Source organism: Saccopteryx leptura, chromosome 3 (assembly GCF_036850995.1).
Source record: "Saccopteryx leptura isolate mSacLep1 chromosome 3, mSacLep1_pri_phased_curated, whole genome shotgun sequence".
Lineage (NCBI taxonomy): Eukaryota > Metazoa > Chordata > Mammalia > Chiroptera > Emballonuridae > Saccopteryx > Saccopteryx leptura.
The window spans coordinates 279,594,914-279,608,720 of NC_089505.1; the positions used below are offsets into that span (position 1 = coordinate 279,594,914).

A 13,807-nucleotide genomic window follows, 5' to 3' on the forward strand; every position below is an offset into this window, starting at 1 on the left:
AGAGAAGCAGATGGGTGCTTCTCCTGTGTGCCCTGGCCGGGAATCGAACCTGGGACTCCCGCATGCCAGGCTGACGCTCTACCACTAAGCCAACCGGCCAGGGCCCCATTTGGGTTCTTTATTTGGTTAACTATTGCTGCCAGAGAAAATAAATAAAAGAAGCACCTGTTTTTTTATGTAACATGGAAGTAAAGTTTTTTTTTTCTTTTTTTTTTTTTACCTTTTAAAATATATTTAGGCTGTGGATTAAATTATCATAAACGATGCGCCTTCAAGATCCCAAATAACTGTAGTGGAGTAAGAAAGAGGCGTCTGTCGAATGTGTCTCTGCCAGGACCTGGCCTCTCAGTCCCAAGACCTCTACAAACTGAATACATTGCCCTTCCCAATGAAGAGGTGGGTATTCTATGGTAATAAGAACGGCACCGTACTGGTTATTCCTTATCTTGTACAGGGTTTATGACCTCATTTTAGAACATAAGTTTTATACTAAAGAACGGGAAGATTCCTGCAATTAAGAAGCTTAAAATGTGTTATGGAGACAGGGTAATGAACTGCATTTTGTATACTTTGGGATCATATTATCACTTGAACCTCACTGCATTAGCCTCTTAACCAGAATCCCTATTCCTGATCTCCATACTTTACTTCATATTACACACTACATTTGTACCGTCTTGTTACACTGCAGCTTAATACACAACTCCCCACCAGGAAGCCTTTATATGTTCTATGTTTCTGATATCTGTACTATTCGACATTCCTTGAACATACCTTGTTCCCCTTAACCTTTGCTCTTCTCTATCCTGAGTGTTTTTTCCAGATGTACCTAAACAGCTACCTTTCCTGACTTTCCTCTTACTAGAAGTTATTTTATTTTCTGAATGCCATGTAACACTTTCAGACTTCCTGATAGTGTGGGTAGGGTGATGTTCATGTCTTTGGGTGTCCCACCATGCCCAGCGCATTACCTGGTACTTAGTAGGTATACTCAGTATTCCAGTGAGATAAGTCAGTTTATCTATAGACCATGAGACAGCTGAGACTCAGACTGGTCAAGTGACTTTACTGAAATCATAGGGCAAATTAATAAGTGATATTAGAATTATACCCAGAACTGATTATTTTTAAATAAATTACTTTTTTATATATTGTACTCCTCAAGTGTAAAAGTAATAGATCAAGGAAGAAATAACTTTCTTGCTATTTGATAGTATTTTAAAATCATTTTTGTTTGTAGGGTACAATCTTATAATTTAGTTGCTTTTATAAATCCTTTGATCTTCTGAAAATGAATGGTAAAATCAAGCCATTGGGCTATTTTCATGATACCCTAGTTACAAGATTTTTGTAAACAGAGACACCAGGGTAAAAGCTTGTTAAATTCTTTCACAAAAATCTCTTATGTTTACATATTGTTTAGCCCCAGTGTGAGATTTTTAAAGTAGAAGAAGACATAGAACTGAGAATAGTGAATTAAAACATATGCAAGAACTTGGGAAAAGATTGGTACTAGTATAGTTAGTGTATTTTGTACATGGAACTGCTCAGGAAACTTAGCTAGGAATGGGGACTGTAGAATACAGATATATCTTTTTAAGAGCTCTACAAATGATTTTGGTATGCCAGCTACCCTTAGTTGGGTATTACTAGATTAGGAAATAACAGGCCAAAGCAGATGAATAAGGCATTATATTTTGTTTTTAAGATTTTATTTATTGATTTTACAGAGAGAGGAGAGGAGGAGTGAGAAGTATCAACTCATAGCTGCTTCACTTTAGTTGCTAATTGATTGCTTGTCACATGTGCCTTGACCAGGCAAGCCCAGGGCTTCAAACTGGCAACCTCAGCGTTCCAGGTCGACATTTTACCCACTACACCACCACAGGCCAGGCCAACGCATTACATTTTAATTCATTAGCTTATGTTTTAGTCTGATGAAGAAAATTCTGCCTGGCCTGTGGTGGCGCAGTGGATAAAGCGTCGACCTGGAAATGCTGAGTTCGCCGGTTCGAAACCCTGGGCTTGCCTGGTCAAGGCACATTTGGGATTTGATGCTTCCAGCTCCTCCGCTCCTTCTCTCTCTCTGTCTCTTCTCTCCCTGTCTCTCCCTCTCCTCTCTAAAAATGAATAAATAAATAAATAATTTAAAAAAAAAAAAAAAAAAAGAAAATTCCATAAGTAAGTATAAGGAGTAGAGTGACATGTTTGAATTGTTAGATTGTGCAGAGTATTTAGAACAAGTAGAAATTGTAGAGTAGGATGTCAGTCCATGCATGCAGTCTCAGAAAGAAGGTACAGTGAGAGAAGAGCTCAGGGAGGACAATCAGGAAGGAAGTGTGGGAAAAGAAGACACTGGAGGGACAGAGGAGATGGCACTGAGGAGAGGGGAACAGCCTCAGATCTGAAGCAAAGAGAGGAACTAACTCCCACGTGGCTGCACAATGAGAGCCTCCTGAGTTCTGTTGTGCCAGACTTCACGCTGTGGCACAGTCCTCGCACACATGTTCTGTACCATGTCCCAGAAACCCTGGCCCCAGTGGGACCTGACAAAGCACGATCACTAACTGGCCATTGGCAGTCATGTGAAGGGATCTGTTAGGAAATATATCTGTTATAGGGATATCTTATATATTTGATGATGACTGGCTAAATTAGTCTTATTCCATCTTGTGTGTTTTAAATTTTGAGACACAATGAAAATAGCAAAAGCAGAGGTTGAGTCACCATTAGAATAGGGAGGGAGGGATGAACAAAGGCCTAAAACATCTGTTTCTGGTTCCCACTGGCTTTGTTAGCTTTGCAGAATCACTGTGGGGCTCCTTTTACTGAAGATGCTCCATATATAACAGCGTTGATGTAGGATGGGTGAGACTAGAGCAGGACACCTTGGGAAGATACAGCATGCAGGTTTGGTTTGGATATTGACATTCTTTCTGTACTTCACTTAAACTACTTCAGAATTCATTTTAGAACATTTCTGCCTACGTATTAGTGAAAAACTATCCATCAGAGGCTATATTTGTATTCTTTTTATGGTGTTCTCCATTCATCTGCCTTTCCCTTTTTTCTTCTTTTCCTTCTTCCTACTTTCTTCAAAATAACCACCACCACCCCCATTCTTTTCTTTCTTCCTTCCTTATACTAATCTCTCGATTCATTCCTCTGGCTTCTTTTCCTTCTTTGGTTGAACATATCATATCAGTGTAGAATGACAGCTTTTCTGAGTTACAGACATTACTAGTTATAGAAAGCATGTGAAAGATCTCAGGACCTCAGTTCTAGCAATGAAGATGCAAGTAGCTACAATAAAATCTGTAATTCATCTAGAAAATAGTTAGGTATTTGAATTTTGTGCTTTAGAACATGGACTATGTTCATTTTTGTATCCCCCATACATATAGAGTCAGGACTGGCCTATGGTAATCAACGTTGAATAAATGGGATGGGCCACATTGAACTGACATATAATTTGATTATTTCTTTTGTATATATAGAAAGAGCCATAGTTGCAAAACTCCACTTATACTTCAGGTTACACAAAAAATTTTTTTTACACAAAAATTTTTAATCAACACCTTTAATTTTCTTTTTTGCTCAAAAAAAAGGAGAAATCTAAATAACTGGAAAACAGTTAAAAGATCAAGGCACTTCTTAAAGCATAATTACTGTGGGTAAAGTTGTTTTAGTTTTGTATCTGCCATTGTTTATATTATCATTAATTAGACTTAAATTTTTATATACATATTTTATTTAAAATAAGTTTGAAAAATTAACTTGTTTAGAAATATTTTCAGATACTGTGTTCAGTAATTTAACATGTACAGTAATAGCGCTTTCTGAACTTACTTTTTCTGTAATTAATTTGTTGGTAAGTTTTTTGGAGGGATTTGAACATCTGTTATAAATTGATTTTAGGGGTTTGTTTTTTATTTGAAAAATGCCGTATGTGCCTGGCAAATAACTAATCAGTGAATGTATATATATGAGGATGAAAGTATCCTTTTTAAAAATCACAAATAGCAAAGAAATTTTGCATTTTTTTCACTCAAGGGTTAAGCTTCCAAAGGAAACTGCTGAGATCCACGTTTTTAGATTTTGGACTATAGTGTTTGAAAAAAAAATGACTTTTGTGGTCAAGCCCTGCTCTTAATATTTTATTTTTAATATTGACTTAAACTTATGGAAATTACTTATGTTTTAGTCACATGTTCACCAAGAACCAAGTAAGAGAATTCCTTCTTGGAGTGGTCGTCCAATATGGATGGAGAAGATGGTGATGTGCAGAGTGAAGGTCCCGCACACGTTTGCTGTCCACTCTTACACCCGTCCCACAATATGCCAGTACTGCAAGCGGTTACTGAAAGGCCTCTTTCGCCAAGGAATGCAGTGTAAAGGTAGGATTGGATGTTTTCCTTAAGTAAAATTTATATCTGTTTTGTTAGCAATTATAGGTTTAAAATATTTATATTTTGAAACATTAAGTGAAGAAATGGGTCTCATAGTTGTTAACTTAAAAAAGAAAGAGGATACACACACATACTTACGACTACTACTACTGTCTGCAGTATGTGTACTATATACCAGGAACTATGCTAAAATAATATTAGAATATAAATAGAAAAATTAGAATTTGGATCTCTGGGGTATGGCTGCTTAATATTTGCAAATAGTAAGCAGGTAAGCTGATATTTGAGTTTAGTTAAACTCAAATTTTATATCTTAGACACTACCTAAGATATAAAATAATGCTTTCATTTTTTCATTACATATTCATACACACTACAAGAGAGGTTTTTTTTTGCTTGTTTGTTTTTAATTATGTAGCTAGGAGAGTTGTATAAAAACTATCATTCCTGAAACAGATATAATGTATGTAGCAGAAGCCACTTGTACTGGGGACCACCCATATTTGGATGCTAACCCGAAGCACTGTGATCCTATTCCAGAAACATCTCAATGAATCAAGTTTTTACCAGAATAATGAAATAACTTTTCTTATAGTTATATAATGTTTTTATGCTCTTAAAAGATGATTTTATCTTTTTTTAATTTTATGCCTTTTCAGCAATGCCATACAATAGTGTGAAAACCAAAGCAGAGAGTTTAAATGCGTTATTAATCATTAAGCCAGAAAATGATAAGTAATCTTTCTATAATCTTATATACTTATTTTTCATGTGATTATTTTAACAGTTCTTGGTACCATACCTTTTTATATAAAAGTATTTGAAATTTGTAGAATTGAATAAATTAGTTTATCTAAATAAGCCATTGTAAGTTGAGGTCTTTGCAACAATAAATTCTGTTTACAAAATCAAGTAATTATATAGAAATTAAACTTAAGTATATAAGAAAAGAAAATTTTCTTGGTAAAATATGACAGCATAGGGGAACATCAAATGGAAAACAGGTTGTACATTTGTTGTCAAGTATTTAATAACCATCAGGCAGGCGTAATTACATGTTAAAATTTTATTTCAACAGCTTACTTTTGAATATGAGTTAATATATGTTAATACTTTAAAGTATCAACACTAAAGTGTATTGGCAAGCAGCCACCAAGGAATGTTTTGGGAAAGAACATTAATAACAGATGTACAAATTCTAGCCAGCATATAATCTTCGCATAGGTAGTAAAATAGTGCGGTTCTGCTGAGCAGAACAGAAACATTCTAAAACCATATGCAGAAAAGTACACTATTTTGTAGAGGAACTAAAATAACTTTGCAAATTAATGAATTTTGAAATAAAATTATTTAACTCTGCCACTGGTTGATTAGTTGAACTACTTACAGCTCTTAAAGGATAATGTTTTGTGATTATATTAGTTCAGAAAATAGTTGGTTCTATTTCTAGTTATTTTGGTTATCATTCAAAAACAATCAGAATTTACTTCAGTAATTTTTGTATTTTTATAATATGAATTAAAATGCTTAAAAATTAAAATACTTATCACTTTTGCTAAGAACAAAAAAAATTTAGTTAAGATAAAACAGTTATGCTGGATTATCTGAGAAAAAAATGCAGTTCCAGGAATAGCTATTCATTTATTCACTCAGTAATCTATTTATTTTTTACTATTTTTAAAACCACAAGACAACTTGGGAGCATATATAAAATATAAGAAAGCATAAACAAAGTATTAGAAACATGGGTAGGGCCCTAGCAGGATAGCTTGGTTGGTTGGCGAGTTGTTCCGGAGCGCAGAGGTTGCTGGTTCGGGCCCCAGTCGGAGACTCATGCAGGAGCAGCTTTATGTTCCTGTCCCTCTCTCTCTCTAAAATTAATAAAATAAACATTTTTAAAAATGGGTAGGAATACAGAGAAATGAAAATGCCTGCCCTCAGAATCTACATAGTTGCTGCAGATGGGCCCCAAATTTGGCTCTACATTTTTCAAAGGGAAAATGGAAACCTTGTTATTTTTACAATTTGCAGACTTTCTGAATTTAAAAAAATGAATTATTTAAGATATATGCAATGTATTAATATGTATGTATTTTCCCAGAGCCTCTCATTGAAAAAGATAGTGTTATATGCAAGTTTTATCGTCCAACAAATTATTAATTTTATATACTTTTTTTTTCAGATTTTATTAGTGATTTTTGAGGGAGGAGAGAGAGAGTGAAAGAGATATTGATAGAAGGCGGGGGGTGGGGGTGGCGGAAAGCATCAAGTCATAGTACGTAGTTGCTTCTCGTATGTGCCTTGACCAGGCAACCTCAGCATTCCAGGTCAATGCTTTATCCACTGTGCCACTACAGATCAGGCAAAGGGATTTTTCTTTTAGTCAAGACTTGAAATTATTGCTGGTAAAGTATTTCAAAGGTGGTGTTAGACAGTAGTTAAAGCAGTGGGTTTCAATTTTAGCATTACCTAAAGAAGTTATTAAATCACACATTTCTCAGCTCTACTCCCAGAGCTGCTAATGGTAGTAGGTTGGGGTAGGGCCCAAGAATTTGCATTTCTAACAAGTTCTCAGCTGCTGCTGCTGCTGCTGCTGCTCTGGGGACCATAGTTTGAAAACCACTGAGTTTCAGAGTAATATTGAACAGCTTGTACCTGACAGTGATCTGCAGTGCTGTCAACTCTGGAGGCAGGAAAGAACCATGATAGATAAATGGAAGACCTAGTACATGAGAAGCTCAGGCCTTCATTATAAGGTTGTATGGGAAAGCCCTCACTAATTCCTAACAACTGGTTGTGGAATCTCAGTCTCTTTTCTGCATATGTACTAGGTCCTAATAATTAGAAATTGAAAATAAGGCCTGACATGTATTGGAAAGGAATTTAACCTGAGAAACACTTCAGAGGTATTTGGAATAATGAATGTGATATAAGGGAAGGGAAAGAAACACAGACTTGCCAATGACATTTTAATATCATTGTACAGATAAAGAAACAGCCCTGATGAGTTAAAATAACTGTTAAGGGGTGGCCTTGGAATTTGAAACCAGACCATTAATCTGAGTGCTGAGTTCGTAGTAGAAGAACATTTATTGTCATTGTCATTTCTAATACTCTTATTTGTGAGTGATTCAAAACAAGTTTTTTATAATATCTAATGTTGCCTGACTTTTTGCATAAATTAGTAAGATGAATATTTTATTTTAGATTGCAAATTTAACTGCCATAAGCGCTGTGCATCAAAAGTACCAAGGGACTGCCTTGGAGAGGTGACTTTCAATGGAGGTAAAATTCTTTTTCTTAATTTTCATAAGATTAGAAAAGATCACAATTCTTTTGAATATTATCTTTGTATACGACTATTTGCATATTTTATTTTACTTTTCCACTTTGATTTTTTTCCTGATTCAATAATCAAGCAAAATACAAAGATTAGTAATGGTATATGTTTATTAATAATTATGTCTTCCCATATATCCTTTAGCCACCTTCCATTTTATAGTCTAATGTAGCAAATAGTGCTGCAGATCTTCATTCATCTTTAGATGAGAAGAGACTTATTTGAAAACCCTATTGTTGTCACTAGAACTATTTCATACTTCTAATATTTACTGATTGCTTATAAAAATTAGGGGATATTTCAAAATGAATATGAAGCAATAAAAAAAGAAGCATTTGATTGTATTTTTATTAAACAAGAACATCAGAGCCCTGTCTGGTTGGCTCAGCAGTAGAGCGTCGGCCCGGCGTGTGGAAGGGTTTTTCTGGTGTGTGGAAGGCCCGGGTTTGATTCTCAGCCAGGGCACACAGGAGAAATGCCCATCTGCTTCTCCACCCTTCCCCCTCTCCTTTCTCTGTCTCTCTCTTCCCCTCCTGCAGCCAAGGCTCCATTGGAGCAAAGTGGGCCCGGGCACTGAGGACAGCTCCATGACCTCCACCTCAGGTGCTAGAATGGCTCCGGTTGCAACAGAGCAACCCAGATAGGCAGAGCATTGCCCCCTGGTGGGCATGCTGGGTGGATTATGGTTGGGCGCATGTGGGAGTCTGTCTCTCTGCCTCCCCACTTCTCACTTGGGGGGAGGGAACCATCAGAAAAGCAAATGAAAAGTCTAAGAAAGTTGTTCAATTATGCAAATGAGTTGCAAAAACAACTTTTATTTCATTGGTGAAAATGCGCTATACAAAAGGCTGAAAGTACTGGAGTATCTGCACATTCCCTGATCCCCTAATTTTTGTGAGCAGTATATATATGCCAGGCACTGTTCTAAATTCTTTACATATATTGAGCTTTAAACTTAAGAACAACCCTTTGAAGTAAGTACTTACAGTAAGTACTTATAGGTATAAGTTAACTTAGGCACAAAGATACTAAATAATTTACCTAGGAAATACAACCATTAAGTGGCAGAGTTGGGATTTGAAGCCCATATGACTTCTTAGTCTGTAGTTACTAGACCACATAGTACATCCTCCCTGTCTCTTTCTCCATTACATAATCATTAGCTAAACATTTCTCCATTTTTGCCATTTTTTTCTCTTTTCAAGATTAAAGTGATTACCTTTTTTAGAAGGAAGGATTACCTTTTTTAGAAGGAAAGATTCATGACTAAACTTTCAGCATAATTTTTCTTTAAAATTTCCATAACTGGTAAAAATTGAATGTAAGTAGTTCTGTAGGAGGAAAAGCATAAGGGATGGAAATTATACTCCTTAAGGGTTTAACATTTTCTCTTAAGGCATGTTGCTGTTTAACCCACTGGCAGAATGTGATTGGTTATCTCCTTTTTCTATATTACTGAAGTCTTTTTATGTATTTTGCACTTTTATACCTATGACAAAAGGATATAAAACATTATATTTATTTTAATGTGTATTTATCTGTACACTGATGAATTTAAACATTTTCAAATGTTACTGGTTATTTAGGAGTTTTTCCACTACAAACTGCAAGTTTACATATTCTGTTCATTTTTCTGTTTATTTGTTATTGATTTGCAGAAGTTGTTGGTAATTCTACCTTATTCTTTGTCAGTTATAGTTGATGCAAACTCCTTTTCTTAATTGCTGGCTTATCATTTTATAAGCAGCTTTATTGAGATATAATTTGCATACCTTAACCTTCACCCACTTTATTCACAAAGTTATGCAGCTGTCACTACAGTCTAATCTTAGAACATTTTCATCACCATGCAAAGAAACTTTATATCCATTAGTAGTCATTTTTCATTCACTCTTTCCTACTAGCCCCTGACAGCCACTAATCATATTTCTATTTCTGTTGGCTTGTCTATTCTAGACTTTTCATATAAATGGAATCATATAACATGTAGTCTTTTGTGACTGGTTTCTTTCACTTAGCAGAATGTTTTCAGGGTTTAGCCACATTACAACATATATTAGTATTTCATTCTTTTTATGGATGACTAATATTCCTCTGCATGAATATACTGCATTTTACTTATCCATTCACCAGTCAGTGGACATTTGAGTTGTGTCCACTTTGGGCTTATTATGAATAATGCTGCTATGAACATGTGAGCATAATTTCTGTGGACATATGTTTTCATTTCACTTGGGTAGGATACCTAGTAGTGGAATTGTTGAGTCATGGTAAACTTCGTGTTTAACATTTTGAGGACTGCCAAACTGTTCCAAAGCAGCTGTACTATTTACATTCCTGCCAGTTAAGGATTCTAATTTCTCTGCATCCTCGCCACCTCTTGTCATTTGTCTGTTATTTTGATCATTGCCATCCTAGTGCGTATGAAGTGATATCTCGTGGTTTTGATTTGCATTTCCCTGATAGCTAATTGATATTGCACGTCTTTTCATATATTTATTGGTCATTTATACATCTGCTTTGGAGAAATATCTGTTTTGGTATTTTGCCCATGTAACTAGGTTATCTTTTTATTGAATTGTAGTAGTCCTTTAAATATTCTGGTCACAGATTCTTAATTTGTTATGTGATTTGCAAATACTTTCATTCTGTGGGCTGCCTTTTTACTTTCTTGAGGTATCATTTGCAGCACAGAAGTTTTTAATTTTGATGAAGTTCAATTTACTTCCTTTTTCTTTTATCACTTACATTTTTTGGTGCCACAGATATCTAAGAAGGCTTTGCCTAATCCAAGTTAACAATTATTTATTCCTGTGTTCTCTTCTAAGAGTTTATAGTTCTTACATTTAGGTCTGTGATTGACTTAACTTTTGTATTTGGTTTGAGTAAGGTTCACATTTTTACATGTAGCTATCCAGTTGTCCTAGTATAGTTTATTGAAAAGATCGTTGACTCTTTTTACATTGAATTGCCTTGGACTCATGTAGAAAATAATTGACCAGTAGTATAATAGTGGTGACTAATCTTTTACTTTGCTTCTAGCATCTTTTCTCATACAGAAATTAAAAATCTAATATCAAATCAAATATATTTTTCCATATGGTTTGTGCATTTATCATCTTCCTTAAGAAATAATTCTTTATCCTAAATCATAAAGATATTTTCCTGCATTGTCATTTAAGAGTTTTAAAACATTTCTTTTCACTTTTAATACACTGTCTCTATTTAGATATATTTATATCCTATTAGTCTAAAACTCTGAAATTCATTTAAAACTTTGCCAGAACCGTCCAGTCTGGGAACAGAATCAGATATGCCCATGGACATTGACAGCAGTGACATGAACAGTGATGGGAGCAGGGGCTTGGATGACACAGAAGAAACATCGCCCCCGGAAGATAAAATGTTCTTCCTGGATCCCTCTGATCTGGATGTGGAAAGAGATGAAGAAGCTGTTAAAACAATCAGGTAATACATATGTAGATATTGCAAGCTACTGCCGAATGCAAGGTCGATCCAAGAGCTCCATTAATGAAGAAAGAGCCACATCTCTTTCAGTGGAACCAAAAATGTAATTTAAAATCTAAATAAATTTTGGCTAATTCTTTTACATGCACCACAGTAATATCCCTTTTGCCATCCATTCAAGATGGAAAGGTATAAGAATTCTGTTTTCTTAGAGAAAGATGCTTTATTTAAATGTAATCAAGATGTGATATCTAGCTGTGGAACCGCTCCCACCAGGTGCAAGAATCGAACTACCAGTTAGCAACCGGCTTCGCACAGCCTGCACACAGGCACGTGACCTGGTTCTAGAATATCCCATGTGTTAACAGAAATTCAGTATTTTGTATATATAGCCCTATGGGATGTACTACTTCATCGTGGAATACTAACATTTTGGCAGATTTTGTTTTTCACTGGCAAGAAAGAGGTATTTAAAGGAATGGGTCCTTATCAATCTCGCATAACTGGGTTGTCATTTATTCAGCTTGGCTTATTCTTAAATTATAGCCATTATTATCTTATCATGGTTAACTAAAGCTTGTTTATTCAATTTGGAGACTATTGAGAGAATGTAATTTCCTATGCATGAATACTTGACAGTTTTAAGAGAAAGTATTAACTATTTGAGACTCAAATTCAAAAAGTGTTTTTTTATACATATTCCCCAAATAGCTTTTCTCTAGCTACATCGTTAGTGACCTGTGTTTCAATATTACCTGATTTAACTCATTACATTATTTATTTTCTTAATATCTGTACATTTCTTTTCACTATCTTCTACTAGAAGTACTCTTTGCTAACAACATGAACAATGAAATTTGACATTTGAACCATGAGAATTTGAGTATAGGTATACTGGCTTTTTGCCTGGTTGTGAACTTACTGATTTCTCATGATGCCAAGGGCAGGAAGCTTTCTCAGCAGCAATCCCAAACGGGTCTCTTCAGGGTCCAGACCTAATTGGAGAGGATTCTTTCTGCTCTGTTCATTGTTTTCTTATATTTTATGACCTCCAGAAAATATTTATGACAAATAATGAGGACTTACACTGTTACCATAATCTTTTATAAATCAACTTAGTATGTATCAGCATACCAGGGTTAGCTGTTGTTTTTCTTCCTAAGATATTTTAAGAAATTTTAGCTCATTATCTTTAAAGGGGCTTAATTAACTTATAGTATGTATGTGATTTTTTTTCATTTAAGTTATCAATGTTTATCATAAATATTAAATATTTTTTAGTCCATCAACAAGCAATAACATTCCACTAATGAGGGTCGTGCAGTCCATCAAGCACACGAAGAGGAAGAGCAGCACGATGGTGAAGGAGGGGTGGATGGTCCACTGCACCAGCAGGGACACCCTGGTCAGTGGTCACAGACACCGAGTATGGGAGTGTGACTTCGTTATGTGCTTTGTTCTGTGCGTTTTTAAATCAAAATGACAGTGAGCTATATATATTTGTAAAGAATTTTTAAAAGGCATAGTATTTAATGTATTGTTTCATAAACTGGCAGAGCAGTAGAGATTCAAAAAGGGTCTAAGGATAGACTGTTTACATAACCCTTTGCAACACCAAATGCATAACCTATGACAGAAATAATCAGTACACAGAACTGTATTTATTTTTGTGTGACAGAGACAGAGAGAGGGACGGATAGGGACAGACAGACAGGAAGGGAGAGAGAAGAGAAGCATCAGTTCTTCGTTGTGCCTCCTTAGTCTCCTTAGTTGTTCATTGATTACTTTCTCGGATGTGCCTTGATGGGGGGGCACTACAGCAGAGCAAGTGACCCCTTGCTCAAGCCAGTGACCCTGTGCTCAAGCTGATGAGCCTGTGCTCAAGCTGGCGACCTCAGGGTTTCGAACTTGGGTCTTCCACGTCCCAGTCCGATGCTCTATCCACTGCGCCACTGCCTGGTCAGGCTAATACACCGAACTTTATTAAAATTAAAAACTTATGGTCTATGAAAGACAATGTCAAGAGAATGGAAAGATAAGCCACAAAACTAGAAGACAATATTTGCAAAGGAGATATTTGATAAAAGACTATTCTCCAAAATATGCAAAAAACCTCTTAAAACTCAAGAGTAAGAGACAAGGTGATTAAAAAATGGGCCCAAGACTTTCAAACATACCTCATCATTGAAAATACACAGATGGCAAATAAGCACGTGAAAAGATGCTCTATATGTCATTGGGGAAATTCAAATTAAAACAAGATACCACTGTACACCTGTTAGAATGTTTAAATTCCACAACACTGACCACACCAAATGTTGGCAAGAATATAGAATAATAGTCACTTTCATTCTTTGCTAATGGGAATGCAAAATGATACAGCCACTTTGGAAGACAGTTTGGCAGTTTCCTACAAAACTAAAGATGTTCATATCATGTGATCCAGCTGTCAAATTCTTTGCTATTTACCCTAAGAAGGTAAAAAATTATATCCATATAAAACCCTGCATATGGCCCTGGCCTGGTAGCTCAGTTGGAGTGTCATCCTGACACGCCAAGATTGTAGGTTTGATCCCCAGTCAGAGAACAT

At 35.5% G+C, this 13,807-nt stretch overlaps 1 protein-coding gene across 2 annotated transcripts in view; it reads left to right on the forward strand.

Annotated features, from left to right (window-relative positions):
* PRKD3 (protein kinase D3) overlaps positions 1-13,807 on the forward strand; it is a 77,638-nt gene that overhangs the window by 35,050 nt on the left and 28,781 nt on the right. For both annotated transcript variants that reach the window (XM_066378482.1, XM_066378480.1), the window contains 5 exons: positions 239-396; positions 4,205-4,397; positions 7,617-7,694; positions 11,034-11,217; positions 12,499-12,622. In XM_066378482.1, coding sequence (XP_066234579.1) covers positions 239-396; positions 4,205-4,397; positions 7,617-7,694; positions 11,034-11,217; positions 12,499-12,622 — 737 coding nt within the window. The remainder of the gene's footprint in view (positions 1-238; positions 397-4,204; positions 4,398-7,616; positions 7,695-11,033; positions 11,218-12,498; positions 12,623-13,807) is intronic.